The sequence below is a fragment of the Psittacula echo genome, assembly GCF_963264785.1.
Source record: "Psittacula echo genome assembly, chromosome: 3".
Classification (NCBI taxonomy): Eukaryota; Metazoa; Chordata; class Aves; order Psittaciformes; family Psittacidae; genus Psittacula; species Psittacula echo.
Window position 1 is genome coordinate 30,832,232 of NC_137736.1, and position 27,354 is coordinate 30,859,585.

The window sequence follows — 27,354 nt, forward strand, 5'->3', positions numbered from 1 at the left end:
CTCCTCTGCTTCCCGTTCGTTCCCGCTCGTTCCGGCGGCCGGACGCGCCCGTGCTGCTGCGCTTTCGGGCAGCGGCCCGTGGAGAGGCCGGCATGGCGGAGAGCCCGGGACGGCCCGGCTCCCCGCAGCCGGAGGGGAGCGATGTCCCTCGGGAAGGAGGCGATGAGGAAGCGGCAGCCGGGGAGCCGCAGCCAGGGGTGTCCGCAGAGGGGATGGCGGAGTCCCCGGACGGGTCCCCCCACTGCGAAGCGCCGCGGCTGAGCGGGGTGGCGATGGCTGGGCAGAAGGCGGCCGAGGCGGAGGTGGCCCCGGGCGGCAGCGCTGGGACGGGGAGCGGATTCCCCGAGGGGGCGGCGGAGACGTCAGGCGGGCCGGGCTCAGAGCAGCAGCCTCCGGCGGGGGCTGAACAGAGAGTTCCCGACGGGGAAACCCCGAGGGGCGAGGGTCTGCAGGGAGGGGAGCCGGTGGAGGAGGCCGCGGGGGTAGACGTGCCCGAGGGCTCCACGCCGGCAAGGGCAGAACCCGAGGGCGCGGCAATGGCCCCGGTGAACACGGAGCCCGAGGAGGCAGCCCCGGCAGGGACCGAGCCCGAGGAGGCAGCCCCGGAAAGGACGGAGCCCGAGGAGGCAGCCCCGGAAAGGACGGAGCCCGAGGAGGCAGCCCCGGAAAGGACGGAGCCCGAGGAGACAGCCCCGGTGGGGACGAAACCCCAGAAGGCAGCCTCGGCGGGAACGGAGCCCGAGGACGCGGCCATGGCCCCGACAGGGACGGAGCCCGAGGAGGCAGCCCCGGTGGGGACGAAACCCCAGAAGGCAGCCTCGGCGGGAACGAAGCCTGAGGACGCGGCCATGGCCCCGACGGGGAAGGGGCCCTCAGAGGTTGAGGCAGCCCCGGCGGGGCCAAACCTCGAGGAGGAGATGGTGACAGTCCCGGTAGGGACAGACCCTGAGGAGGCAGTGAGAGAAGAAGTTCCGTCGGGGACAGGCTTCGAGGAGACGATGACAAAAGACCCGGCGGGAACAAGCCCCGAAGAGGCGGCGGGGCCAGACCCCGAGGAGGAGGTGAGGGAGGAACCTCCGTCGGTGACAGACCTCGAGGAGCCTGCGGCGACAGACCCGCCGGGGACAAATCCCGAAGAGGCGGTGCAGGAGGCAGCTCCCGCGGGGACAGACCCGGAGGAGCCTGCAGGGACGGCACCGGCTGGGAAGGACCCCGAGGATGCGGTGCGGGAGGCAGCCCTCGTGGCAGCTGAGGAGGCGGTGGCCCCGGCGGGGAGCGAGGTGACTCCGAGTAGCGGCGGGAAAGCAGAGGTGGCGTTGCCAGCCGGAGGGGAGGCCGACGGCGGACGCCGGTCGTCGGTCGGCCCCGCCGGCGAGGACGGAGTGGAGGCAGCGGTGGCGGAGCAGGAAGCCGGTGCCCCGGCGGTGGCGGAAGGGGGGAGCGAGGTCCCGGGAGCAGGTGAAGGGGGTGCGGCGGGGCAGCGCGGCGGGTCCCCGGGCCCCGAGGGCGGCGAGTGGGACACGGAGGGTCGGAGCCTTAACGGCCGGGCGGAGGACGAGGAGAACGAGAGAGGTTCGCCTGCCGCCCTGGAGGAGGAAGAGGAGGATGAGGAGAAACAGGAACACGACATCTCTCTCTTCGTCAAGGTAAGGTATAAGGGGCTGCTGAGGAAACCTGAGTGAGTGACTTTCCCCTCCTCCAGGAGCCCTGGACAGCTCCTGTGATGGGTGGCATTTAAATCTGGCAGACAGAAGTCCAGCCTAGCAAAGGTGATTTGATTATTAACACCCGTAATAGACTTGCTGCTGGCTCCTCATTCCTCCAGCAGGCAGGATGGTACAGGGCTTCCAGCATGGTGTCTGAAGGTCAGGCCTTACCCATCCTCTCGGCTCTAGTGGGGCTGCTCAAGCACAGATCTGACCTGCAAGGTGGTTTCCCCCAGTTTCCCCTGGTGGGCCCTGTGCTAGGTTACTTGAGGATTCTCTAGGTTGAAATGGAAAGGGTATGAAGGGATCTTAGTTTTTGTGGACTCGGGGACACTGCTTGTGCCCTCCTCACCATGGGGCTGGGACAGAGGGCAGAGGTAGGAATGTACCCAGCAGCTTCTGTTTGGAATTGCTTCTGTGCTTCCTCTGTGCAGTTGGGGGTTTCCTTATAAATACACTATGCATTCAGCTCCCTGACCTTCTTCAAACATCTGTTTAAAAGTAGCATTCTATAACACTGCTAGAAGCAGGGAAGTGGTTAGGCTGTTTAAAATACTGAGATTGTTGCGTGTCCTGTTTCTAATTTCTTTGCCATGCCTGTTACTGTTCATTTCACCTGCCTGTTGATTTTTGGCTTATTCATAAATGGTCAAGATGGGGGGGATTGTCTGCCTGTTGTCTGTGCCTGCAAGCACAGTGCTAGAAATAGGAGGGCTTTGCCACGATTTGATAGCACAATACAAACACAGACAAATTTTAAATGTAAGTCCCATGGTAAGAGAAAACTCAGAAGAAAATCATACAGTAATAGTGATTGAATGATCATCACAGTTTCCCTGCTAGGGAGCATTACACTAGATTTGGCTAACACTGAAGTACTTGGTAATAATGTTTTAAGAATAACAAACAGAAGCATGACCATCAGAAAGAAACTTTAAAGAAATAACTGTATGAAAAGTAGTGTTTCTTGTTTAGTTGTTGTTGATCAAGCTTGTTCTTTTTAGAGGGCTTGTTGTTTATATTATGTTGGCATATTTTTTCCTCTTCTGCTTCCTGCTGTGGTTCATTTAATTTTGCATATATGTATTTGAATGCTGTGAATATCATGTACCTCATGCCTACTTCTGTGTGGTGGTGGCAAAGTTCCATTTAGCTCCACAAGCATGGGTAACAGCAGTTGTGCTTTTAAGCTGATTTGTGTTGCTATGCGGTGGTATTTAGTTTGAACTTAGACATGCAGGGTCCAGTGTTGAGACCTCATGCTTTTGAGATACTCTAGCACTCAGCAGGGTTAGTAGCATCTATAGAAGATAATGTCCTTCTGAACCAGCAGCTCAATGCCAGGCAGGCTACACTAGGGCATCTCAGAAACAGCAGACAACTGTGTTTGGGTGACTAAATTTAATGAAGCTGAACTACATAAGACTTTCTGGTTGTAAGGACAAAGTCATATCAGAATTGCTTTGAGATTTTCACTTAGGTGCCATGGAACAGTATCTATTATATATTTCCTTTAGATAGCAACACTGGGTGTTTCTGGTGTTTCAAAGTCAAATGTTTGCAAAGTATATCATCCAGATATACTTTCCAATCAGTCTTTGGTAATACAACAAAGCATATCTGGGACCTTGGGTAGGATACCTTGTGGATGTTGAAGCTTGCTAGCTGGTCTTCTAAGGTCAATGGTATAGGTATGCTTTTCTTTTTCCTTATGTGGTAAAAGACCTTTATTTGCCAGGAAACTTCAGTAAATGTCATATTTATCATACCATTTGAATGAAATGGAGTTCTCACTAAAATTAGTCAGTTAATTTTAAGCAATTTAAACCTTTATGTAGGACTTAAGAGTTTATTTCTAAATAAAATAAAAAAACCCCCCCACAAACCTAAACCTGAAAACAACAACAAAAAACCCAAACAGAACCCCCAAAACCAATCAACCGAAAAACCCCCAACCAACCCAAAACCTCCAAGGTTCCCTACTGATGAATTTCAAATTGTCTTACAGATAGGGAACACGAACACCAGAGTCACAACTGCAGAATTCATCATTCCAAAGATTTCTAGGGATATTTATCTGTAGTTGCTGAACACAGTCAACCAAACAACCCAGCTTGAGCACAAGGCCTTCTCTGAAAATCTTCTGAGATTTTGCTCATCTTCCAAAACATTACTTGCTTAGTTTCTGGGTTAAAGAGTATACAGTAGAAGTTGACCATGAACCTAAGGGAATAGATTTTATTCAATGAAAAGTAATAGGCTTTCATAACATATTCAGTTTCATTACATTCTTCGTCTCTAAATCAAAGTAATTTATTTTGATTCAAAGAGTTATTTAATTCCTGCCAGGGGCTGAGGTTACTTTACTGAAACAGAATTTCTTTGCACCATTCCTGAGATGTGCTTGACTGATTTCACATACTTAGAGCTGTGCTGAATTATCAAAAGTGCTAATAAATGAGAAAGCAAAAGCCTTGCGGTGAGTAGAGACAGGAGATAGGACAGGAATAACAAGTGCTTGCATCTGTGCCTCCAAACACTGCAGTTAACGTGTCTAACTTAAATGGCAATGAGTGTTTTATACTAGAGCACAAAAAAGAATTTCCTTTTCTGTGATGTGATGCATCTGTGGTTTATATATGTTTAAGGTATAAACTGAACTTTTGGGCTCTGAGTGCTATCGGTAGAAGGTCCATGGGCAGCAGGAGCTCAGATCCTTGGAAAAAAGCCTGTAATGCCCATTCCGTGGACTCTGCTGTGCATGGTGCTTAATGTAAACATCTACAGTAAGTATTTGTGCTTAAGATCTTGATTTTTGCTCACTGGTGCAATCAGTCTGTAAATCAGTTAGGTGAGTATGGTTTATAGGGAGAATAGCTGACACAGAATCGTAGAATCATAGAACAGTCAGGGTTCGTAAAGGACCTTAAGATCATCTAGTTCCAACCCCACTGCCATGGGCGGATACCTCGCACTAAACCAAGGCTCTGTCCAACCCGGCCTTGAACACTGCCAGGGGTGGAATCCTGTATTAAAATGCAAGTACACACATGCTTATCGTCCTTTTTTACTGTAGGTTCACCATGGGAGCCCCATGTTTAGATGACTTTGGGAGAGTGGAAAGTAAAGATTTCTATGTGCGGAGTCACACTAGCTCTGTGTTTACAGATTAAAAGAGTTTTGGGGGAAAGTTTGAATAAAAATTGAATATTTATCCAAACAAAGGGAGCTATCCAGAGCTTGCCAAAGGTGAGCACATTAGCTTAGTGTGATGCCACTGAATACAGTTTGCCATGAAATGAGCAGGGGACCATTCGATATGGTTTGGGCAGTGGTAGGAAACAGACAGCTTCTCTTTGCCTGCATTCCAAACACTGCTGCTGCATTTCACTTTCTGTCAAAACCACACTGCATTTTGCTTGAGGAACACACCTGCTCCTTTCTCCTCACCCTCTGTTTTTATTCTTCTCAAGTTCCGTTTTGTGTACCTTCTTCAAGAAAGCAAGACATTGCTGCCATTAAAATCCTGTCACTTTTTTAAAGAGACCTGTGTGCTTTTATAACTGAGTAGTCATGAAAGTTACCCTGGAACAAGGGAAAAGTCATTCAGGAGAAAGCCCCTCCCCTGGAGCAGAGCAGAAGCACTGTGTAGGCTAGATGTGCTGAAACCGGAATCAAATCAAATCTGCTCAGGACTGAGACTTACGAGGCTGCCAAGCAAAACCAGCATGGCCCTTCTCTTCTGACTGCTGGTTAATGAGCTGTTGGTATGGTGATTTTGGTTCTTTGACTACTTATAGCTGTACAAGAAGTACCGAATCATCAGAGGTGTGTTTGTTCAAAGACATTTTGTGGGTCTGTTCCCAAGACTGTAGTACAAAGCAGGAAGCTGGCTTCTTTCCCGTGGGTATTTGCCCTTCCTCAGCCCTTTTTATTTTCTATTCAGAAATGGAATATGGCAATTTTGGGTTCCCTAATGCAGCTTAACAGGAACTGGCATTACGAATTCCTTTCATAACTCTTCAGGTTATTGTGTGTGCTGGGTGCACTTGCAGCAGTTTTTCTGGGGGCCAAGTACTCTTCCAGCAGTCTTCAGTTAAACTGTGCTTGGTAGGCTTTGGTGTGAAAGGCAGCAATACCAACCTTTTTCTGAAAAAGCTGTGCAATTTTTTTTAATGTGCAATCTTTTTCATTTGTACTTCTCATGCTTTTTTTCTGGCCATTCAGGTTGTCACCTTTTTAAGGCTTAGACTGCTACCAAGAAACAAGAATCCTTGGAACTGCTATGGAGCAGCTTTGAAAGCTACAGCAAAAATAGTTTTGCTGCTTTGCTCCCGGAGGGGTGCTTAACAAAGCAGTGGTGTGCTTTGTTTATGCCGGTGTCAGTTCTGACAACTGACAGGCCAAGTCCTATTCCAGAAAGACACAAAGCAACCGATAGACGTAAGTGATGGGAAATACGAAGTTGCATCTGATGTGTGTGTGTAATCTAGTCATGCTTCTTGGAGTCATCTTTTTGTCCATGCTTTAGAAGCCCTAAAACTGCATGTGCCATGGGATTGTACAAGCCTTAAGCATCTATTTATTGTCAGTGTGACTGCTGATCTCTGCACTTTGCAGGCTTGTTTTAGTCAAAAGAAGTTCTGAAATAAAGTAAATGTCTTCAAAGCTCCATTCCTAGACCTTTTTCCATCTTTATTTACTCTCAGCTCACTGCTTCAGTGAAGCACCTCACCATGTGTTTTGCTTTAAGCACAAGCTTAAAGTCACGTGCTATTTTAAGCTGTTTGCTATACAGCGGAGACTCTCCTGATTCAGCCGTAGGGCATAGCTTGCAATTCTTGCTGGCTGAATCCAGCAGCAGCTTCTGATGAGATCAGCCTGCTGCCCAAAACTCAACCATACTGCCTCTGCTCCTTGAGATTTTCTTTGTTAAAAGGTCGATCTTACCTGTGCTCATCAGAGACCAGGGCAAGGATGGAAGTTTTCCTTGTCTGCTTTCTGTCTTAGGTCCCTGTTTGTCTGAAGTGAACCTTCATTTCATAAATCCAGTTGGAGAGCTTCAGCCTTCTTCAAAAACATTGATGATTGCTGCATGATTATCATGCAGTTGTGCCTGGGAATTTTCATGCTGTCTGCTTAATTTGAGGCTTGATTCCTGTTTGTATATAGATGGATAACAAACCAATCTACATACAGGACTTACGGCATTCATGAATATGAAGCATAAATGTGTGGTAAATGATTTTCTGGGCAAGTGGAGGAAAGGTATTTAGCCAATTAATTAAAAATTACAACTATACTAAAATTAAATTATTAGCAAATTCAGATGAAATTTTACAAATGGTCTTCATTAAATAAAAATTAAGAGCTTTTTTTGAGGAAATATTACCTGTCAGTGTTAGGTCTAGATTCATTCACAAGGGGTTTAGGCATAGCTGCCAAAATGCGGGAGACAGCAGTAGCTGCCCTGTACTTACAATGTCAGATGTGGGTGACTGAGATTGTGACGTTACCTGGATCGTAAGTGGAAGATTACTGTGTGTCTCTCTCTCATGCCAGTGCCATAGACACATAGAGTTATTCCTGCTCTCTCTTTGACATCATCAGCATACAACAATTGCCTGCAAAGTGCGACAGCATTAGAAAGATAAAATGCAAGGAGCCAGGAATATCCAGCACTCATATGGTTAGGCAATATGTGGCCTATTGGCTATTATTTCCCATTGTAGCAGTATATAGGTTTTCAATGGCATTCAGCAGCCTCTGGTTCCTGTAGATTTTGCGATTGCTTGTGGAATAAGAGATGTGTTACCCATCTGCTTTGAGAAACCAGGGTGTGATAGCCATTAAAAAGATGAAAAGGTATCATGTCCCTTTCCCAGCAAGGTTGTAACAAATCATGCCCAGTCTGCTTGAGAATCTGGATTTTGGTTTTACTAACATCCATCCCTAACAGTAAATATAAACCATTATTTGTTGATTTTAAAAAGTCTGTTTCTGTTTATTAGATATCTTTAATACTAACCCAGTTTTTTCTTCCATGACTTCTTCCATTTGAAATGGGTTCACTCCAGCACTTTGCTGTCCTGTTCACAGGAAGGATTAGGCAACCACTTCCACAAACAACTCTGCCTTTTTGGGCTTTTCACCTTGACAGGTATACCAGCCAAGGTTAGCCATCCTAGGACCTCTGTGTTTTGGCCTTTCCTGCGGTCTCGTACGGATTCATGCAAAATTATATATGGCCATTTTTTAGAAGTTAGTTTAAATATTGTGAAGCAGGAGTGACAATGGAAATTATTAATATGACCACACTTTTTCAGGATGCTAATCTCTGGTGAAGCCACTTTGAATTGTCGGAGAATGTGTACTTTTAAGCAGGAGACAGATCTCTCCTCTTTAGAGGTAGGAAAGGGAGTAAGGTAGTGAAAGGAATATTATACATATTATATGAAAGGGGAGGTGAAGGATGGAGAATGATTCCAGTTATATCACTGACTCTATTCTCTGTGTCTCTCCTAAAAAGGTCCTGTTGCTTCTTTTGAAAAGTAAGACATTGCATGTTCCTTGGACTCTGCCCAAGGAGTGTAAGTAAATGCCATGTGAAGGTTAAATGATTATTTTCATGCTCGGATAAAAAAATGTCACACTGTGATAAAGACTTGTATGCATTTCCATTTGCAATGTCTGATTATTTACTGATAAAAGCCTGAACAAGTTGGGTGACTCCGTTCCATTTGCTTTCAATAATACCCGCCTTGTCAGCATGAAAGTGTTTTAATTCCTTCATAAAAATATTTAGCTTCTCAAAGCAAACAGCGGTAACTTGTACAGCCTGCCACCGACCCCGCTGCTGGAGGCTTTCCCTGGGAAGAGGGTGCCTGTCACTGCCTCCTGCCTGTGAGGAGCCTGGGGCTGGCACACCGGCCGGCTGCCCGGTGTGCCATGTGCAGGGAGGTGGTTATGGTGAAACCTCACAGGCAGGCAGAGATGCCAATGTGTCATCTCTGGTCTTGTTTGGTTCCTCTTCATATGCTGAAATTTTAGCACATATGTGAATATTCAAAATAGACTAGAAATATAATTGTTAAGAGTGAACTACAGCAGGACTGAAGTTGCAGATATGTGCCCTTTTCGAAGTTATTCAAATGAGGTAGTTACAAAGAAGTTAAACATTTACTCAGATTTCAGAAAAATGATAATTTGTGTCTTGGAGAATCATTGACATTTACCTGATAATTATTTTTGAAATTATTTTTAAAAGCTATTACAGAACCTGAGTAGTTTCCTTTCCATAATGATCGCAGATGAAACTTGAAATGGGATCCAAATATACCATAAAGACCTAAAGATTTTGGGGCCTATGCTGCCTGCAGAAACAAACACGTTACCAACCTCTCAGCAAGTCCATCAGCCTCCTTTTTGCCAGCAGCACAGCAAAGGCCAGGGGCTCCTCAGGGGCAGGGACCACAGACAGTCTTTATTTTGAGGAGTATCAAATTGGTTTGCAGCATGGTTCCTGTAGTCTGTATTTATTTAAAAACTGTATTTTAATCAGCAATGCCATGTATCCCATATTTTCCCAAAGCCTGTGAATAGAAATGAGGTGGTGGGGAGAGCCAGATGAAGAATAGCCCTGAATTTGAATTTGCACCAGGAAGGAAAGGAATAGAGTTCAGCCCCCCTCCCTGTCAAGCTAATGGGGTTTGGCTGGTACTTACATCCAGTTTTCAACTGCTCTTTCAGGATGTATCTTTGCCGATTTCCTCTGGAGCTGGCAGGTTTTTTATGTGATATTTTACCTGGTTATTTGAATTATGTTCTATGTGGACCAAAATATCACAAATTGTTGGAGGGTAATCTTTCATTTTCATCTCTTGATTTAAACATCAGACTTTGGAATGCCATTGGCAAATTATTTTCTCAAGCCTTCAGTGACCAACTCCCTGAAGCTGCATTAAATAGTTTATTTATTTGGGTATTTCTTATTTATTTACTTATTTGTTTACAACACAAATCAAATATATCTTATATAGTTTTTGCGTTTAGATTGAAACAGCATGTCTGCGTGTCACAGGTTAAGTATTATATGATGAAGTATAAAACAGGATGTGTCACTGAAATGCCAGTTAATCTTTTTTTCCCAGACCTATGTGTTCAAGAATATAATGCTCTTTTGTTGAAGTAATTCCCTGTAAGACTTTAAAAAGGATATAAGAATTTTGTCTCCATGTAGAATGTTCAGCTGGCATCTTGCCATGTTATTAAATACGGATTAGAAATAGCACTGAGGTATTTAAACATAATTCTTGTAACAGGATAAATAGCTAATAGCATTTGGTTTGCTGCTTGTGTGCTTGTGACCTGGTAATGTTCCCATTAAAACAAACACAGACAGCCCAAGCTCTGTAGGCAGAATTCCCAGCGGAAGAAAATTTGGGTTTTGAACTAGTTGGTATAAGATTAAAGCAGTGATCTCTAACTGGGTGGTGCTTCCCAGCTCAGATTTTCACCTGTGTTCCGTTAAAAGGCTCTTGGTTTCCTTAGAATTCTGGCAGGTTTTTGAAGATAATCTTAAATCATAAGGAATGGATAAGAATTGGAGGGGTGTGTGTGGTCTTTTTTAATACTGTGTATTTTCATTTATTAGCCAGCATATTTCTGTTGTGATTAAAATGGATGATGGTATTCCCTCTCCTCAATTGCAGGGGGAGGGGAGCTTGGGCACCTGTGCAGCCCTTCCCCTTTGCCTCTCCTTGAAACCTTCTCTTCTGAATAAACCACTTGATTAGTTTTTTGATTTTTTTTTTTAATAAGCAATGGAGATTTTGTCACATCTCATGTTAAAATAAACTGGCTTCTGTATTGGAGGAGTGGCAATGATTCTTTACATTGCTTTGAGAAGTCTTGGTCACTGTGTGTAATACACATAATTCATTATCATTGTGTAATAAATAAGTAAACAAGTAGTGGTGACTGAAAGGAACACTATTTTGAGTGAGACACAAAACAAATATAGTTCATGCAATATGGCAATTACTTGTGTAGAAGAGTGATATCCATAAATTGGGCAAGACTAATTTAAACCTTGCTAAATTATTGCTGATTTTTTTCCAGTGGTTGCTAGACACACATTAATTTTCCTACTTATTTTTACATTTAATTTTTCTTGGCTTGCCTCTGTTCTCCTGGCTGTGCACAGTTCCTGGAAACTTGCTCTTTGCTGTCGTCTAAGTAAGTCTTGTAAAACAAGAGATAAGTAATAATGCATTGATAATAATGGTGGGATAAAGTAGTATTTGTTGAAATAATTTTCCAAGCTGTTATAGGCAAAAAGTAAACTGTTACAAAGGGTTACTGTATTCATCTATTGTTGCTGGGGGATAGGCATCTAAAAAACCATAGAAAGGATGTTTACTTTGCCTTAAGCGTTTAATATCTGGCCAAGGTAAGACTGTGCATGACTGCTGCACTACAACCAGAGATGGAAACCTGGGAAAATGCTGAATTTTCCCAGCTTTCTACCAGGGCTTGCTAGCCCCCTCCCTTGGTGCCCAGCTGAAGGAGACACAGAATGGGAAGCACCACTGCCCAGGTGGGCACCCCTGATTGGCAGGAGCACGAGACAAAGATTGCCCCATCAAAGCCGAAGCAGCCCCAAGAGAAACCTCTTTCTGATACCCCCCAAATGCTGGTGTTGCAACAGGAGCATCCAGTTTCCCCTCCCCACAGTGAGAGAGGATCTGCTCGTGCAAGGAGCCTCCTTCAGACAGCTCTGCTTGGCCAGGCCTTATCACTCAAACTATTTATTAATTATTTAAGCAAATGATTGTTGAGCTCACAAAGCTGTGGATTCCTGGTTGCTGATTGCTTTTGCCTGATTACCACATATTTACTGTTCTGTGGATGTCAGGTAGCTATATGCAAGTATCTTCTATGTTTAATTAGTTGCCTTCCCATCATGAGAGGCACCAATCATTTTGCTCTAAAACCAAGCTCAGCACTGTAGGTTATGCTAAATACTGTAGCTACCAGAGTGGCTTTATGTGTAGACCTGGTACAGGCAGCTGAAAGATATCTGAGAAAATAAACCTGTAATTTGCATTTTTCCTTTGTGATTTCTTTTGTTTTAGCCATTTTTTTAAGTACATATGTTGACTGCCTTTAGTTGCCCTGTAGAGAGCCACAGCTGTAGATGAGAATACCTGTGGCCACAGGAAGGGCCCGGCCTCAGGCCAGCAACAGCAGTGTGCATAACATCACAGAATTGGCTTACTTTACTTTTCTGTAAGACTGCATACATACATAAGTTTAATCTTCAGTCTCTTTAGTGCAAATGAGAGTGAGTATTAGCAAAACCTGCATGGCCAGAAGGGTGAGGGAGGTGATTTCTCCCCATCTACTCTGCTCTTGTGAGACCCCACCTGCAGTACTGCATTCAGCTCTGGGGCACCCAACACAAGAGGAACACGAACCTGCTTGAGCAAGTCCAGAGGAGGCCACAAAGATGCTGAGAGAGCTGGAGCACCTCTGCTGATAGGCTGAGAGAGTTGGGGTTGTTTCAGCCTGGAGAAGAGAAGGCTCCAGGGAGACCTTAGAGCAGCTTCCAGTGCCTAAAGGGGCCTACAAGAAATCTGGAGAGGGACTTTTTACAAGGGTGTGTAGTCACAAGACAAGGGGGAATGGCTTTAAACTTGAAGAGGGTAGATTTAGATTAGATATTAGGAAAAAAATCTTCACTGTGAGGGTGGTGAGGCACTGGCACAGGTTGCCCAGAGAAGCTGTGGCTGCCCCATCCCTGGCAGTGTTCAAAGCCAGGCTGGACAGGGCTTTGAGCAACCTGGTCTTGTGGAAGGTGTCCCTGCCCATGGCAGGGGGTTGGAACTGGTTGGGCTTTAAGGTCCCTTCCAACACAAACCATTCTGTGATTCTGTGAACCACAGCCTCTACAAATGTATTACAAGACATTGCACATCTTAATTTTCACCCACAGTCTCTTGTGTTTTGTTCACTTTACAGTATTATCATTTAATGATTCCTTTATTTGTAATTTTTGTCAGAACTGGAAGGGCAGGGTGCAGGCAGACCCACTGTTCAGCAGAAGTACTGGGCAGACTGCTATTGAAATCAAAAGGAAACAGATTTCATCTAAGTAACAGGAGTGAGTTTGAGCCTTTTGTTTCTCATTATTGATAAAGTAACTGGACAAAGGTTAAAAGTTTGTTGCTACAAAGTTACTTCTTAATGAAAGAAAATTTCTTCCTATGCATCAAAAACATTTAATTGCTTACTAAGTAATTAAGTTAATTTCAGCAATAATTACTTACCCAGCAGACCGTAAGTACATAATACAGCAAAAGTTAGAATAAAGGAGGCTTTTTCTGCTCTGAAATGGCTGCTGGCATGTAGGGGAGAGAGAGACCTGAAACCAGAGGAAATTACAGCTTCAGAATTCTTTACCTTTCTGTCATCTAAAGAAGATTGGAATTGCCAGCTGTATATAACCCTTTTAAGCTGTGACCACTGCTCACTACATAAAAACAGGGTCGAGGGAAATATCCCGTAAAGAAACTCCAACACACTGTTAATCCCTCAGCGTGAACTGAGAACCAAGAGCATTGAAGAACTGTTTGTAGCAGAGAGCCTTACTGAACATTTGAATTATGAAATCTAATAAAACAAAATAATCATAGTAAGTTAATGCAAGCACTGCATGAAAGAAAGTGTAATTTCAGAAACCTAACAGAGTGAGAAAAGCCTTAATAATGAAATTGTTAGAAGATGTTACGAAATGCTAATAGGTGGCCAGGCCAGGAGACATAAATCTTGCCCAAGCTTCAGATGTTAAAATATGAGGTAGCAGGAGTTTTCATTATTTGTGCAGGTGGGGGCTAAGCCTGAACTCACTGTCAGTGCCAGAAGAACCCTAAATTGCCTAAGTTATCATCCTGTTTGTAGGCAGACTCGGCCTTTAGCTTACTACTTATAATCTGTGGTCACGCAAAAACCAGCTTAATGGTGTTCTGTGGTCAGTTGAAGATGTGCAGGTGAAAAGTTAATTCGTTTTAGTGCCTTGCACCTGTACTTGTTTCCTTTCATTCTCCTTCCCTTGACATCTCTTTTTGGCCTGGCTTTGTCTAATCTCCACAGTGTTTTGTAAAAAGAATTCCAAAAATCCTTTGGCATTCCCACTAATGGTCTACATATAAGTTTTCTGTTTGTTTTTTAAGTAGGAGCAGTCTTTCAGTTAATATTTTCACTGTACTTATACATATTTGTACAGTACTTAATTTTTAGTGCCTAGATGCTTCTATAATGGTCTATGTTTCCCTGTATCCATGAGTTAAAAAAGGAAAGCAGGGCTAAGAAATCCTTCTGTCTGAGGATCCCAGCCACACCTTTTCCATAGTTTTGTATTTGCATCAGTTTAGCAGTTGCTTGGTGTCCTGGAGCTCCACAAGCTGACAGCATTTTAAAGCAGGACTCCTAAGATCTCATCTTGGTAGCCTGTTTTGTGGATGGCTATTAACATCTGATAGGTACAGACAACTGCTGATGGGTTTCAGCACCCAGAGCAGCCTCCTGATATCTGGTCCATGAACTCAGTGACTTAGACCTGTCTGAAAGTTGCCACTTTTTATCACCAAGCATTTTCCCAGTATCTTAAACTCAGGGTTATCAGTTTGTGGGGTATTCACTCTGTTCCAAAAGCACTGGAAGTGCTTCTGCTGTTCCTTCTGGGTTGCAGGCTCCATCTGCAGGTCTGGTTGTTATCATTAGATAGTTCCCCAGGATCTCTCTGGCTGAAACTTGTCTTTATGTTTTGCTGAAATGCCAGACAGGACCTCCAAGGTTTCCTCCTGGACCATTGTGCGTTTCCATTTTTTGTGAGGGAGAGGAAAAGAACAGGAAAGCTGGCATACCCAGTGATTTGAACCACTTCCAGCTACCCTGGTGCTCTAGAAGACGTGCTTTTTGCTTAATCCCATTCTGTTCTGTGCAGTGGGACTCTGCACTACTGCCTGTCCATGTGGCACACAGCATCCATTGACCTGGATGGAGAGGGTTTGTGTTTCTATAACAAAACCAGGCTCTTCCCTCCAGTATAGTAGCAGGTCCTGGTCAAGCCAAGTGCACACTAATTGAGTTGCTGGTTCCTCCCCCAGGTTTTCTTCCTGCAGTTGTGCCTGCAGGTATCTCCAGGTTTTGTGCAGTTTGCTAATCTGGGCACCTACCCTTTTTTAACACATCCTCTCCCCAAAGCACCTCAATTTGCAGATTGGATTACCGAGGTGTAAAGTCAGCTAGTGCTCTACTTTGTCATTTCCCCTCCACTACTCAGCGCACAGGACTTATGATCAGTCTGCTTTATTCTAAAACCAAAATCAAATCCACTTGAGTGGATGACTAGCTGCACTTCAGGCTGTCATTCAAGAGGATATTTAGCAGATACAAAACTTAAAGAATCTGTCCATCCATTTGCAGTTGGTGAGCTGACATGCTTGTTTAAAAGTTACAGGCACACTTAAATGCATTGGCTGATTGTGACTTCAATGAGAGGTGGGAGAAAGGGGAGAAAGTGGAAAACATCCAGAGACCAAAGACCCCAGGGTCCATTTTTCAGCTGACCATCCAGATTACAAATTTTGCATGCCCTGTAAGATCTATTGCAACATGCTGGCATGATTTAGCTTGGATGAGTGGTCATGGGGATCCTTTCAGCCTTGCACTGAATGATCTCACTGCTGAGGCTGTCTCATGAACCACCCAAACACATGCTTGAGGAGGGGTGTACAGAGTGAGAACTGTGATGTAGCTGAAGGCTGCAGCTGTGATAGTCTTTGCAGCCCTAATCTGATTCTTATGTAGGGGGTGAAGGATAAAGGGGATCATTCCTGCTTGAGTGGGAAAGGGCCATGCTTCCTACAAGAGTGGAGTTCAACGTGGACACTCTTCTGATCGAAGACTCAGCTACTCAACTACTAGAAGCTGTTTGCATTGGAAGGAAAGTGCTTAAGGTTTGTCCCCAGTTGCATTTGAGTCAGCAGGGGCAGACTTCTAGCTTTAGCAGGTAAAAGGGGTCTTGCAAGTGACATTGTAGGAGAGGGTGATGGAAGTCAATCCACCTCTTCACTCTTTAGGGAAAACATTTTAGTATACTTGCTCCCTCCTTCCCCTGCATGCTTTTGTGTCTTAGCACCTTAAAAAGAGAAAGAAGCTATTTTTAGCAGAATGCTTGTAGTTACGTTTACTGTTGCCTCCTTAACCTGAAAACTTAATTAGGGTTTAGAACAAAAAGTGTGCTAGTGAGTTTGCGTATTAAAAGTTGTAATCCTTTAAGTATGTTTGGTGTTCTCTAAACCCTGTAATACTGTTCAAGATAAAAGATAGATGTTATTAGTATTTCTAAATGTAAAATAAGATACATTTATTTTAAAACCAAAAATCCTTATGGCACACTTTCAATATCAAGGTGGTTATTTTGCTCTTAAAAGAGAAAAGAAAGGGGAAATGGGAAATTATTTTACCTGAAGGAGCATCCAACTGCTGCTTAACACAGGTTTCTCACTGGACTTCTCTACTGCGGATGTCACACACAGCAAGAGTCTACCCTGGGGAGTACAAAAAATACAGTTTATGTGCAGTAATCACAACTATCAGCCACATTTACATATGACTATTCCTTCTGTTTGGCTGAGAAATTAAACAGCAGCTGGAAACATCTGTTTTAAGTGTTGGATATTAGTGGATAGGCAGAACTACATGACTGTTCAAAAGTATTGGAATAATAAGTCGCAAAAGTTTTACTTTGTCCATTAAAATGTATTTTAAATTGCAGATGCTGTATCTAAAAACTTAGCCTGGAGGTACAATTTCAGCATCTTAAGTATTCTCAAAAGTGCCATTAGCAAAAAGCAAGGGTTCTTGCTGCAGAGGTGGCTCTGAGCAGAACTTCTCATGATGAGATGTACTAATGTCTGAGGCTGCTGCTGCTCGTCGCTTCAAGAGCACGAGTCAAGATTTCCATTTCAAGCCCAGTAGGTGGCATCAAACGAATTCTCTAAAATCCAGTGTTGGAACAACCAATGGGTGTTCCTGTCCTAGCTGTAGCTGCAAAATAAACACAGTGCTTAGATAAAATTCCAGGTAATCTGTCTCTTCCTCACAAAAAAGCTTTGTTTTGAATGTGATCTGACCCAAATGGCATGCCTGTGGTGCTCCTGTGCCTAGCACAGAATATCGTATCTTATTAAGTGTATTAGAGCTGCCTTCAGTGAAGCAAAATGACTTGTAGCTATATTTTTATTGCATTCATAACAGAAGTAATATTGCAAGTTTTAGTGTTTTTTTTTTCCAGTGTTGTGATACTATGGGAATCTGCATGAATACTGTAGTAGGCATCAAGAGTGTAAAATGCACTTTGTATCCTCAAGCAGTAGGTGCTGTTGTTTTGTTTTAATTAAAACAATGTATGTGTCACAGCACACTCACAGAACATGGTTATGGCTAGAAAACGGGTGATTTTCTGTCTTTCTGCCTGTGATCTTAAAAAAAGTGTTCTTAACAAAATGTCTTGGGCACTTCGTGGTAAACCAGAGGGCAGTGGGGCTTCTTCTCAGGGATAAGGAGGAGAAGGGAGGCACTGGGAGCTCCCCTCTCCTGTTTCCTTGGCTATTGTATGGTCAAGTGCAATGGCTGGTCCCAGTGATGCAGAAGGGCAGGAAGCAGAGCTGTTTACAAGGGGGGCCTTTCTTGCATTGCTGCTTCATGTGCAGAGCCAGTGGTAGCTACTCGAGCAGCTACTGCTATCAGGCTGGCATTGCAGGGCTTAGTTTAGGGCAAGAGTCGGGGCTAGGAATGCAGTGGGCTCAGTTAATCCATGCCAGTGCTGAGCAAATGAGTCTCTAGAAGGAATTAAAGCAAAATAACTGTTAGTCATGAAAGTTGCACCCAGCCTTAAAGTTGCTTCCCACAGGCGGCCCAAGCTTGCAAACTCCCTGTAGTTTTTCAGGCAGTATATTTCAGCTGGTTGCTGTGGTTCTGTTCTTTGAGAGAAGATCAAATGCGCTGTGAAAAAGTAGAGGGGAGTTGTTGATGTGGTATAAGAAGGAAGAGCACGCACAAACTGCCTCATAGCTGAGGATCGAATAAGAAAACTTAGAGGCAAGTCCCAGTTCAGCCTGAGACAGCTAACTCAGCAGAACAGGCAGGGGCAGATCCAAGGTACTGGTCACAGCTGGATGGGTCATTGTCTCCCAGTAGCAGCAGTTCTGCTCCACTTGCTGGATAAACCTGCCTCTTAGCCAGCATAAATACGGAAAAGAAGGTAACTTAGCTCCCTCGTGTTGAAGGAAGAAAATGGAATTGGAGTTCAGTTTTTGGGAAAAAGAAAAAGATATGATCCTTGTTCTCCTTTTTATTGTAGCTTCAAAGGGATTATATAATTATATGAAAACAAATAAAAATGTCTGCTCTGCTCCTTCTGAACTGTTTCTTCCATGCTTAACCTTCAAAAGGAAAGAAAAAGTCCAGGAAAAACAAATTCCACTCATCATGATTTTAAAGGCACAGAATGTTTGAGGTCAGTAGAAGAACCTTCAAAAACCTGGTTCCTGAGATGTTTGGACAGAAACAGTTACAAAACAAATTCTTACAACAGCTCCAGGGGCAGAGCAACTCCAGCTCAGGGAGAGCCCAAACTACTGGCTTAAGAATGACATTCAGTGTGTGACTCCTGAGAGAATTCACTATAATTATCCTCTTGCTGTGGATGAGGATGTGGAGGCAAGTGACCTCTTCAAGGCAACCTAGAAAAGCAGAGCTGCTGCTCCAGAAACTGAATATAGTTCTTTTAGGACCCTCTTTGATATCTTGTGCCTAAGGTCTTGCTGCCTAGTGAAATTAGCCTAAGGTATGGTGGTGTTCCTACTCTTAGGAGTTTAAGCAGTAGTGGGAAGAAGGGTGTGGACAGCTTCTCCTTTTCCCAGCATCTTTGAGTAAGACCTGGAACAACAACAGAAAAATAGGCTGAAGAGTGTGGAACTGTGAAAAATAAATGAAAACAGGGACTGCATGCTAATAATCCTGTTAAGTAATGGCACGTGGTTACAGAGAGCTGTCATAAGTCGATACTGTCACAATCACTGCCTAGGGCTCTGATGGCTCTGAATTAAAGCTTCTATGCACGGCCTGACATTTTTCTCCTCTGCAGTAAGGGCTGTCTTAATTGTTTGATTAATGAACTCATTAAATCCCAGTATTACTAGAAAAAGCACATTGACCTCCTGACCAATCACAATTAAAACATAGATGCCACTTGCTCAAGATGCTGGTTTGCCATCTATTTAAGCAGCAGAAGAGCATAAAAACCAGCTTTGTGTTTTGGGGATTTGGCCCACTTCACCCACAAGATCTGAATGTTAAGAGAATGTCACAACAGTTGCAGGTGGAGGCCATCATGCAGTATTACCTACAATTACAGCAGCATTTGCCTGGTTATTACGATTATAACCAGTCTGGAAACACAATCCTCCATTGAATCAACAACAAGGGACTCCAGCTGACTTCACCGCAGTTAAGATTTCACCCTCCATCATCACTAAGCACAGCAGTGAGGAAGTGTAATTAAATTCTGCGTGTGTACCAGGCACAGCTCAAAGTTACACATCCCTGAGTGGTGGTGTGGAGAAAAACGCAGGGAGTTTTGCTCCCAGGCTGCAATGCCCCTCGTTGCACTATCTTCCTGAGGGTATTAATACGAGTCTTCTCTGATTCTCTTACTGCTGGATAGTGGCCTGTTAGGTAAGATGTTGACACAAAGTCTTACTTCTGTAAAAAGGGCACCCTTGCTTTGTTGGAAAGTACCTTATCACACAATGATGGTATATTTCAGGTATTGTTGTCTTGCTCAGTACACAGCTATAAAGTTATTTCAGTGTCCCAGCTCATGATTTTTGAGTGGCTGGTGTCATCATGGCAGACCCTCTGTTTGGAAACTTGAACAAACACCTTTGGCATGTGTCACTGATGCCTTTGTAGCCCCCCCACATTAGATGAGCTGAGTTAGGAGAACAGAGTTGTCTCCTGTAAGCCAAAATGCAAGCTGAGGTATCTGAAGGCATTTAGCTAGCTGTATTCATTCAGTGTTCCACAGTAGGCCAAAATATCCATGTTCTGGGCTTTCAGCAAAGGTTATAGGAAACTGTAGCATCTCTGAGGTGCCAGGTCAAACTGTGTCAAAGTCTGAATCAGATTTGATGTTCAAGGTCTTGCAGTCAATTCAAACTGCTGGTCACTGTTGCAGTAGGGAAAGGTTTAATCACTGCTTGTGCTGTTGTGTGGGCTACTGTAATCTGCCTTCAGTTCTGCAGAACTGAAAGAAACCTGGAGGTATCCACCACTAGCCCTGGTGTGGCAAACCTGGAGATTTGTCATCCCGTCACCTCACACCCAGAGCTCAAGCCCCTGGGGACTAAATGACTTTCAGCTTCCTAAAGCCTGATGTGGTTCACCAGCTTCTCAGTTGTCCCTACTTGAATGGCTGCTGCCTCCTTTACTGTAGGAACTCAGCAGCTGAGTTTGACTGAGGAACTCCCAAAGCTATGATTGTTCTTCTCAGTTCAGGCACAGCAACCCTAGAGCACACGGCCCCGTCTACAACATTGGGGTGTACTACACTGCCTGGATAGCGTGGGCTTTTAGAATGGATTTAAATCAATAAAGTGCACCAGTGATTGCACAAGAAAACGTCTCAGATTTTCTTCTTAGCCTTTGAGAAGGATCATGGCCACATCAGAAACATCCTGATCACTGTGAATTTATTTTCTGCTGTAAAAGCCAAGTGCTTTCCATAACCACTGGAGACAGAAAAGCTGGGCAAACACTGCAGCACTTCACTATAGACTGTAATGCCTGCTTTGCACAGAACACAGCTAAGAGAGCTGCATGCTATTAATGTTCCTTGTAAGCAGCATGGGAGAGGAGGCAGCACAGAACATGAAGGTCAGATGCCTTTTGGCTTTCGTCTGTGTGTTTTAACACCATCATAACTAGCCCATAGAAGTCATCAAAAGTACCAAATAAACAGTTGATCACCTCAGTCATTACAGTTGGCAGAGCATTGCTGTAATCAGTAATGTTTAATCCCTTGTTTTATTCAAGTCCTCATTTTTTTTATTGCCAGGTTATAGCTAGGTTGCTAGCAGGCTGCTAGCAGGCTAAAGCCATGAAGGTAAAAGGCTGAGAGATTTGCTGTTTGCTATTCTATCCAGTGCAAAATAGAAAGTAGTGCTGCAGCAAATTTTCCTCCCAAGTAGACATGGACATTAAAAAGTTTGCACTTAGAAACAAGACAGGAGGTTGCTTCTGTAACATCTCCAGGACTGTCAGTCCCTCAGCTTCCTGGTTGCCTGTATGTCCTTCTAGCTAAGGACAAACTGGGGCTCAGTGCCTGCTTCATGCCTGTGTTTCTCCTGGTAAGACACTTGCCCTGACCTGGATCTCTGACTCTACCTATGGACATTTCCCCAGAAGAGCAGGCTGGGCCTGCTCTGAAGTGTACTGTCACCAAGGTGGTGGGGGACAAAATGAAGCAACCCCCATGTTTCCTTAACTCCAACAGTAAAAGTCAGAGGGAGCCAGATGTGCCTGCCTGACTCCTCTAGACATGGCACATGCAAAAATATGTCCCCTGGCTGCTGCTTCTCCCCTCTGCAGCCTGGTGCAGGGTGGGGGTGCCCATTGCTAGCACCAAGGGGGCACAGTAATACCCATCACCCTCCTTTTTCCTTGTGGGGGTAGGTAAAACCTGACATAAGAGGCAGGGTGGGACAAAATGGTGGTGTTATGTACTTAGCTCTATTTTAAGCACATGCTAGCAGCATTTCTAGTCTCATTTTTATTAAATGCACAGTAGTTTTCTATCTTCTTGTTGCTGTGAGCTGTACAGCACTGCAAAGCAGTGCTCTGAGTAGGAGGAAAAATACAATAGTAGCTTTGACCAGATTTCATTTTTGCCACCTACGAAACAAGAGTTTTCTAACACAGTAGTCCAGCTGTTTTCACATTTCTAACAGTCTTCATCCCCTGGCAGTGTTTATGACAATAAGCTATTATTGTTTTCACTAACAAGAAAGCCAGTGGCTGTGGCAGTACCAGAGGCAGAAGGCAACAGAGAGTTATCAGAGGAGGATCCTTCAGGCTGATAGGGAGAATAAGAAGGTTTATCAAGCTGCAGGAGCACACTTTCTCATACGTCCCTCAAGCTCCATGGCAGAAACTTGCCTGCTCCAGACCAGGTCCTCATTTCCAGACATAGAGCTCTTTGTGAAGGTGAGCACTGTAAAGCAATCCAATGGCAATGTTTGTTTATGGAGAGCTTTTTACTATAGTTGAGATTCATTTGATAGCGTTGAGGAAGGTGAAACAGCAAGCAGAACTGGTTTCATTAATGTGTGTTGTTTGGTTATAAGGTCTGCAAAACTTAATGGACTAACCTATTAACTGAGTAAATGATACACCTGGTTTTTTACTTCTGTGCACTTACACTTAATCTAAGTTTTGAAACTGTGCTTTAGGAGAATCGTATGAAGGGCTTAAAAATTAGACCTCTGATCTCTTCCAGCAATGTTGTGTGAAACCTAACTTAACCAATAGCAACTATGCAAGACTACCTTATTTTAACACAGCCTCTTAACAAAATGCAATACAAAGTGCATGAGAGCAACACTTCTGTGGCCACATGTATAGTGAGTTATACCTTTAGTGCTTTATACTGACACCCAGTGATATGTTTAGCCAAAAAGGAAAGAGGAGCACATAGAAAAAGAGTTTACATGGCTTGGATACGGCCACACTTCACACTTAAAAGTGAGACCCTTGGGACTATAACAAGGAGGGATTACGCAGCGGGACATGGCACTTGTGCTTCGTTAGTTCTCAGTTCAGCAAAGCACAGACAGGTGGGTTCAGCACTGAACTTCCCTTCTCTCTGGGGATCCCATAGTTGTTTACTTTGAAATCCTTAATTGTTTGATTTATTCTGTTCATTCCCTCAAGTGCTTTAGCCATTACATCTCAATTTATGCTGGTAAGTCTCTGTTTGTTTCCTGTGATCATAAAACGACTCAACTGGTTTTAATCATCCAGTGACTTAGGTAGATTTATGTTCACATAGACAAATGAGGTGGAGATTATTTCCTTTGGAAGGACTGCTGTAATTTCAATTTTGTTTTCTAACTTACAGCAATATTCATTATGCATTTTAATGAAAAGCTACAACTCCAAGATGACAGGATTCTTCGTCATATCTCTGTGCATGTCTGGAGAAGGATATACAGAAACTTTGCATGAAAATGTGTCTTGGTAGAGATGGGTAACATGCTATATGTACTCACAGCAGACCTGGGTTTTCTTCTTTCCTTCTGCATCTGCTGTCAAACTTTGCTATTATCACAGATGTATGTGTACCTCTTCTTTTTTAATTACAGGCTGGCAGTGATGGGGAAAGTATTGGAAATTGCCCCTTCTCTCAGCGTCTCTTTATGATTCTGTGGCTAAAAGGTGTCATATTTAATGTCACAACCGTGGATTTGAAAAGGTGAGGTTGTAACCAGAGTTCTCTTTTTCAGAACAGCTCTTCCAAAATGGTGATTTTAAAGGCTGGCTCTCTTCTGATAGATTTGAAATGGCACTGTGGCATGGCAGTGTGTTAACAATCTGCATGCCTGATTCCTCTTTAGGGTTCACTAGTATAAGGTGGACTAACTCCTTTGAAGCAGTTGAGGTTTTAATCTGTTTTGCAAGTAGGTCTCTGTAACATGACACAGAAGTTTTGGGGTATTTTTTAAGCATTTCAGAGCACATTCAGATACGGGCTAAGGAATTCTCACACCACTGGTGTGAGGCAGTTGGCTAAGGTTTATTTTGTGAGAAGGATGTAGAGCAGCCTGCTGTTTTAAAGGTGAAACAGTTTGTTGCAATTAAGTGTAGAAATTGCAAATGTGGTTCCTGCAGTGATCAACCCCTTCTCTTTCCTCCCATCAGAAAGCCTGCTGACCTGCAGAACCTTGCGCCGGGAACAAACCCTCCCTTCATGACATTTGATGGTGAAGTGAAAACCGATGTCAACAAGATTGAAGAGTTCTTGGAAGAAAAGCTGTCTCCACCCCGGTACTGTATTCCTGGCCGCTTCTCTTGCTTTCAGCCCCTCATGGCTCTCAATGGGGATTCAGTGACCAAACCGCTTGGTTTTGCTGGGTCAAGCCCTCATTCATTATGCATGCGTTAGAATTGCATATGCGGACTTGTCCTTCCCCACCCCAGGAGCTCTTTCCACCTTGCCCCAAACCCCTCTGTCCCACCATCAGCAGCATCATGTCCCATCCCTCTACCATGTACCTGACAAGGGAAGCTCTCTCCCCAGTGCTTCCTTCTCGAGCATCCAAACCTGACTTAAACCAGGCACGCGGCTGCTCCCCTCCACTTTCCCCTTCCTCTCTGCCCCCCAACAACAGCTACTGGGCTGGCTGCTCTCAGCTTGCTGGCACCTGAGCTGGCCAGGCGAGGAGGCTGGGAGGAGCAGCAGCTAGTGTGAGTAGGGATTTTCCCTCTGCTTTTCCTCATGCCAGGAGCTGTGCTCCACATAGCCTCACCTCCGGTGGAGGAGGCCTAGGAGAAGCACGGGGCTATTTGGGCAGTGTTTGCAGCAATAACAGTTGTTTCCCATCTCCCTCAGGGAAAGGTGGTCATCCACATGGCTTAGGTATGTTTAAAATCGTTTACCAAGTGATTTTCAGTTCAGGATGGTTCCCTTTGAGAGTCCTGTGTATATTGTGACACTGCAGTGTAAATAATCTATGTTAATTAGTGGAGATGGAAATAAAGGCTAGTCATATAACTTTTTTTGTTCAACTCCCCAGGTATCCCAAGCTTGCACCGAACCACCCTGAGTCTAACTCTGCAGGAAATGATGTGTTTGCAAAATTCTCTGCGTTCATAAAGAACCCGAGAAAAGATGCTAATGAGAGTAAGTGCTGCAGTCCTTTAGTCAGACCTAGTAGTTACTGGGAGAAATCAGAGCTGTACAGTTCTAGTACACTTGCTGTCATCACTCCCAGCCTCGCTGTCCTGCTTGTGGGCAGGCACTTGCTCCATGGCTCCCAAGGCGAGAAGTCAGTGTGAAGGCAGAGACACTCTGCCAGGTCACTCTGCAAACGCATGCTCCACAGAGGTGTTTGAGGAGCCTTTTCTGGTAGCACAGCCCCATTCCGTTTTTTCTCAGAACCCCTGTTTAGCTACTTAGGGCTCTTATCCCAGCATTAAGTTTTAAGCTTAGGATAAGGGAATTGCAGGAGTTGGCATGGCCAGATGTCTGTGAGCTGGGCTGGTGCCAGGAGACAGGATGCAGGAGTTGCCTTTCTGTTTGGTATCAGAGAGATCTTGGTACAGGCTTGAATAACCTTTTTATTGTCTTAACCTAGATTTGGAAAAATCTTTGCTTAAAGCCCTGAGGAAGCTGGACAACTATTTAAATAGCCCCTTGCCTGATGAAATTGATGCTTACAGCACTGAGGAGATCACTGTTTCCAGTCGGAAATTCCTGGATGGAGATGATCTCACTTTAGCAGATTGCAACCTTCTACCAAAGCTCCATATAATCAAGGTTTGCATTTACTTCTTAGCTTTCTAAAGAGAAGAGTGACACAGAAGCTCAAGTCCTTTTCTAAAATACACAGGAATCCTTTTATCTGTTCTGAGGCCACACAGGGGCTGTGTTGAGACACTGTATGCTAGTGCACAAGGCCATTTCATTACAGCACAGTGAGGCAGATCCTCAATTTGATGACTGGTGCTAGAATATCTGGTTTCATATCTGGGCTGTGACTGCACTCACTAAGCCTCTTGTAAGTATGAAATGAGTGCTGTAGAGAAGTGTTTTCATTTGCATTTCGTAGGCAAAATGCTTATGGGCATGCACCAGTAACGTTAAATTATTTTGTCCATGCTGATTCAAGAAGCCAACAAAAACTGAAATTCAATCCTGTCTCTCCTTCTTTTAATTCAAAACTCTTGCTTGGCTGAATATCACCGCTAGTATAAATAACACCAGCAGGGTAACAATCGCCCACTGCCTTTCAGCCAAGGCTCCCAGCTTCTTCTTGCAGGGCTGTGGAGCTTCTACACTTACCTAACAGTCCTAGTGACCAAGATGTCTGCCACTGGGCTACTCTGGAGCCAACCAAGCTTTGACAGAGAAATGGCTGCACTGGAAATTCACTGGCTTTCAAACAAACTAGGTCCCTTTAGAAAGTGTCCTTTCTGACTACAGGCACAGCAAAGCTCAGAGGTAGCAGGGTCAGCAGGGCCAGTGTGGGGAGACTGACCTTATGCCAGGTGAATACCTAAGGATGGACGTCACACCATCCTTTGCTGGCCAACAGGGAGGGGTTAGGTATCAGCCAATAGTTGTTTTCCCTAGCCATTTGAAATGTAGTATTTCAATTCAAGTTTTTCCTTTCAGTGAAAGTACCCAAGTGTGGGGCAGTTTGTTACTATAAGATTATTCTGTTAATTCTGGTTTATGCTAGCTCCTTTTCTGCTTTAAGCTGTATCTCTTCCAGGTGTGGTCTACTGGTCCACATAGCTCTGCATAGCTCTAGCAGAGTATTTATACCAAATAGATCCTCTAAGTGAGTTAGCTTGTTAGCTAGCTTTCTTCATTTAGCTTTCTTCATTTCTGTACCCTTACTTTGCATGTAACGACAGACTTGCACATTGAAAATTAAAACTATGCACAAAGAGTAGATTTTGGTTTTTTTCAGATCATGTATGTAATGACATTTTTCTTTTTTCTTTTAATAAAAGGTTGTTGCAAAAAAATATAGAAATTTTGATTTTCCACCTGAAATGACAGGGATTTCAAGATACTTGAACAATGCATACGCAAGAGATGAATTTACAAACACTTGTCCTGCTGATCAAGAAATTGAGTTTGCGTACTTGGATGTTGCAAAGAGAATGAAGTAAACAGAAGATGCCTCTGTTCTTTATTGCTTCTGAGATTCAGATGGGCAGCAGCCCAAGATGGAAGTAACAAAAGCCAGCATACATTCTGCAGTGTAATTTTAAGTTCTGCTGTTGGCCAATCCTTCTTTTATAATGATTGTATACCTTTATTTGCTCATTCTTAAATTATGTATGAGTATGTGTGTCTGTACAGATGTCTGCACACATGAATATCTGTTTTGCATTCCAAGTTAAAGGCATAAGTCAATATTCAAGCATCTGTTGAAGTTAGGGAAACAGTGTAGGTTACACAATTATAGCAATATTACAAACTAGTGACTTATGATAAATTGGTGAATTTTGAGAAGAAATAGCCCTGTTTCTAACACACATTTAACCTCTCTTTATTGCTGCCTCTGATCTCTGTTTCACAGTTGTTGCCAAACTTCACAGTTACTGGAAGGGTTTCTGTTTGCTTCTCTGCAAGCCTCAGAGGGCCCCAAGCCAGCCACTGGTGCCCATGCAGCACCCGACTTAACCCAGGAGAGAGGACAGCCTGTAGGTAGGACCACACCTCATGTCCCAGAAGCCCTCTCCTCTGTGCTGGAGACCTGCAGGGCAGGTCAAGGAAGCAGAACTC

At 44.1% G+C, this 27,354-nt stretch overlaps 1 protein-coding gene across 2 annotated transcripts; it reads left to right on the forward strand.

The window, feature by feature from the left end:
- Nucleotides 1–92: 92 nt before the first annotated feature.
- Nucleotides 93–26,735, forward strand: CLIC6 (chloride intracellular channel 6; the record flags this gene model as incomplete). Of its 2 annotated transcripts, XM_080612732.1 has the most annotated exons (7): nt 93–695; nt 915–1,646; nt 23,198–23,307; nt 23,754–23,879; nt 24,629–24,735; nt 25,190–25,371; nt 26,574–26,735. In XM_080612732.1, the coding sequence occupies 7 exons, from the start codon at nt 93–95 to the stop codon at nt 26,733–26,735; spliced, it is 2,022 nt and encodes a 673-aa protein (XP_080468858.1). The 2 variants fall into 2 exon arrangements, with proteins under 2 accessions (XP_080468858.1, XP_080468859.1); XM_080612733.1 differs by lacking the exons at nt 93–695; nt 915–1,646 and adding an exon at nt 22,029–22,040.
- Between the last annotated feature and the right edge of the window lie 619 nt (nt 26,736–27,354).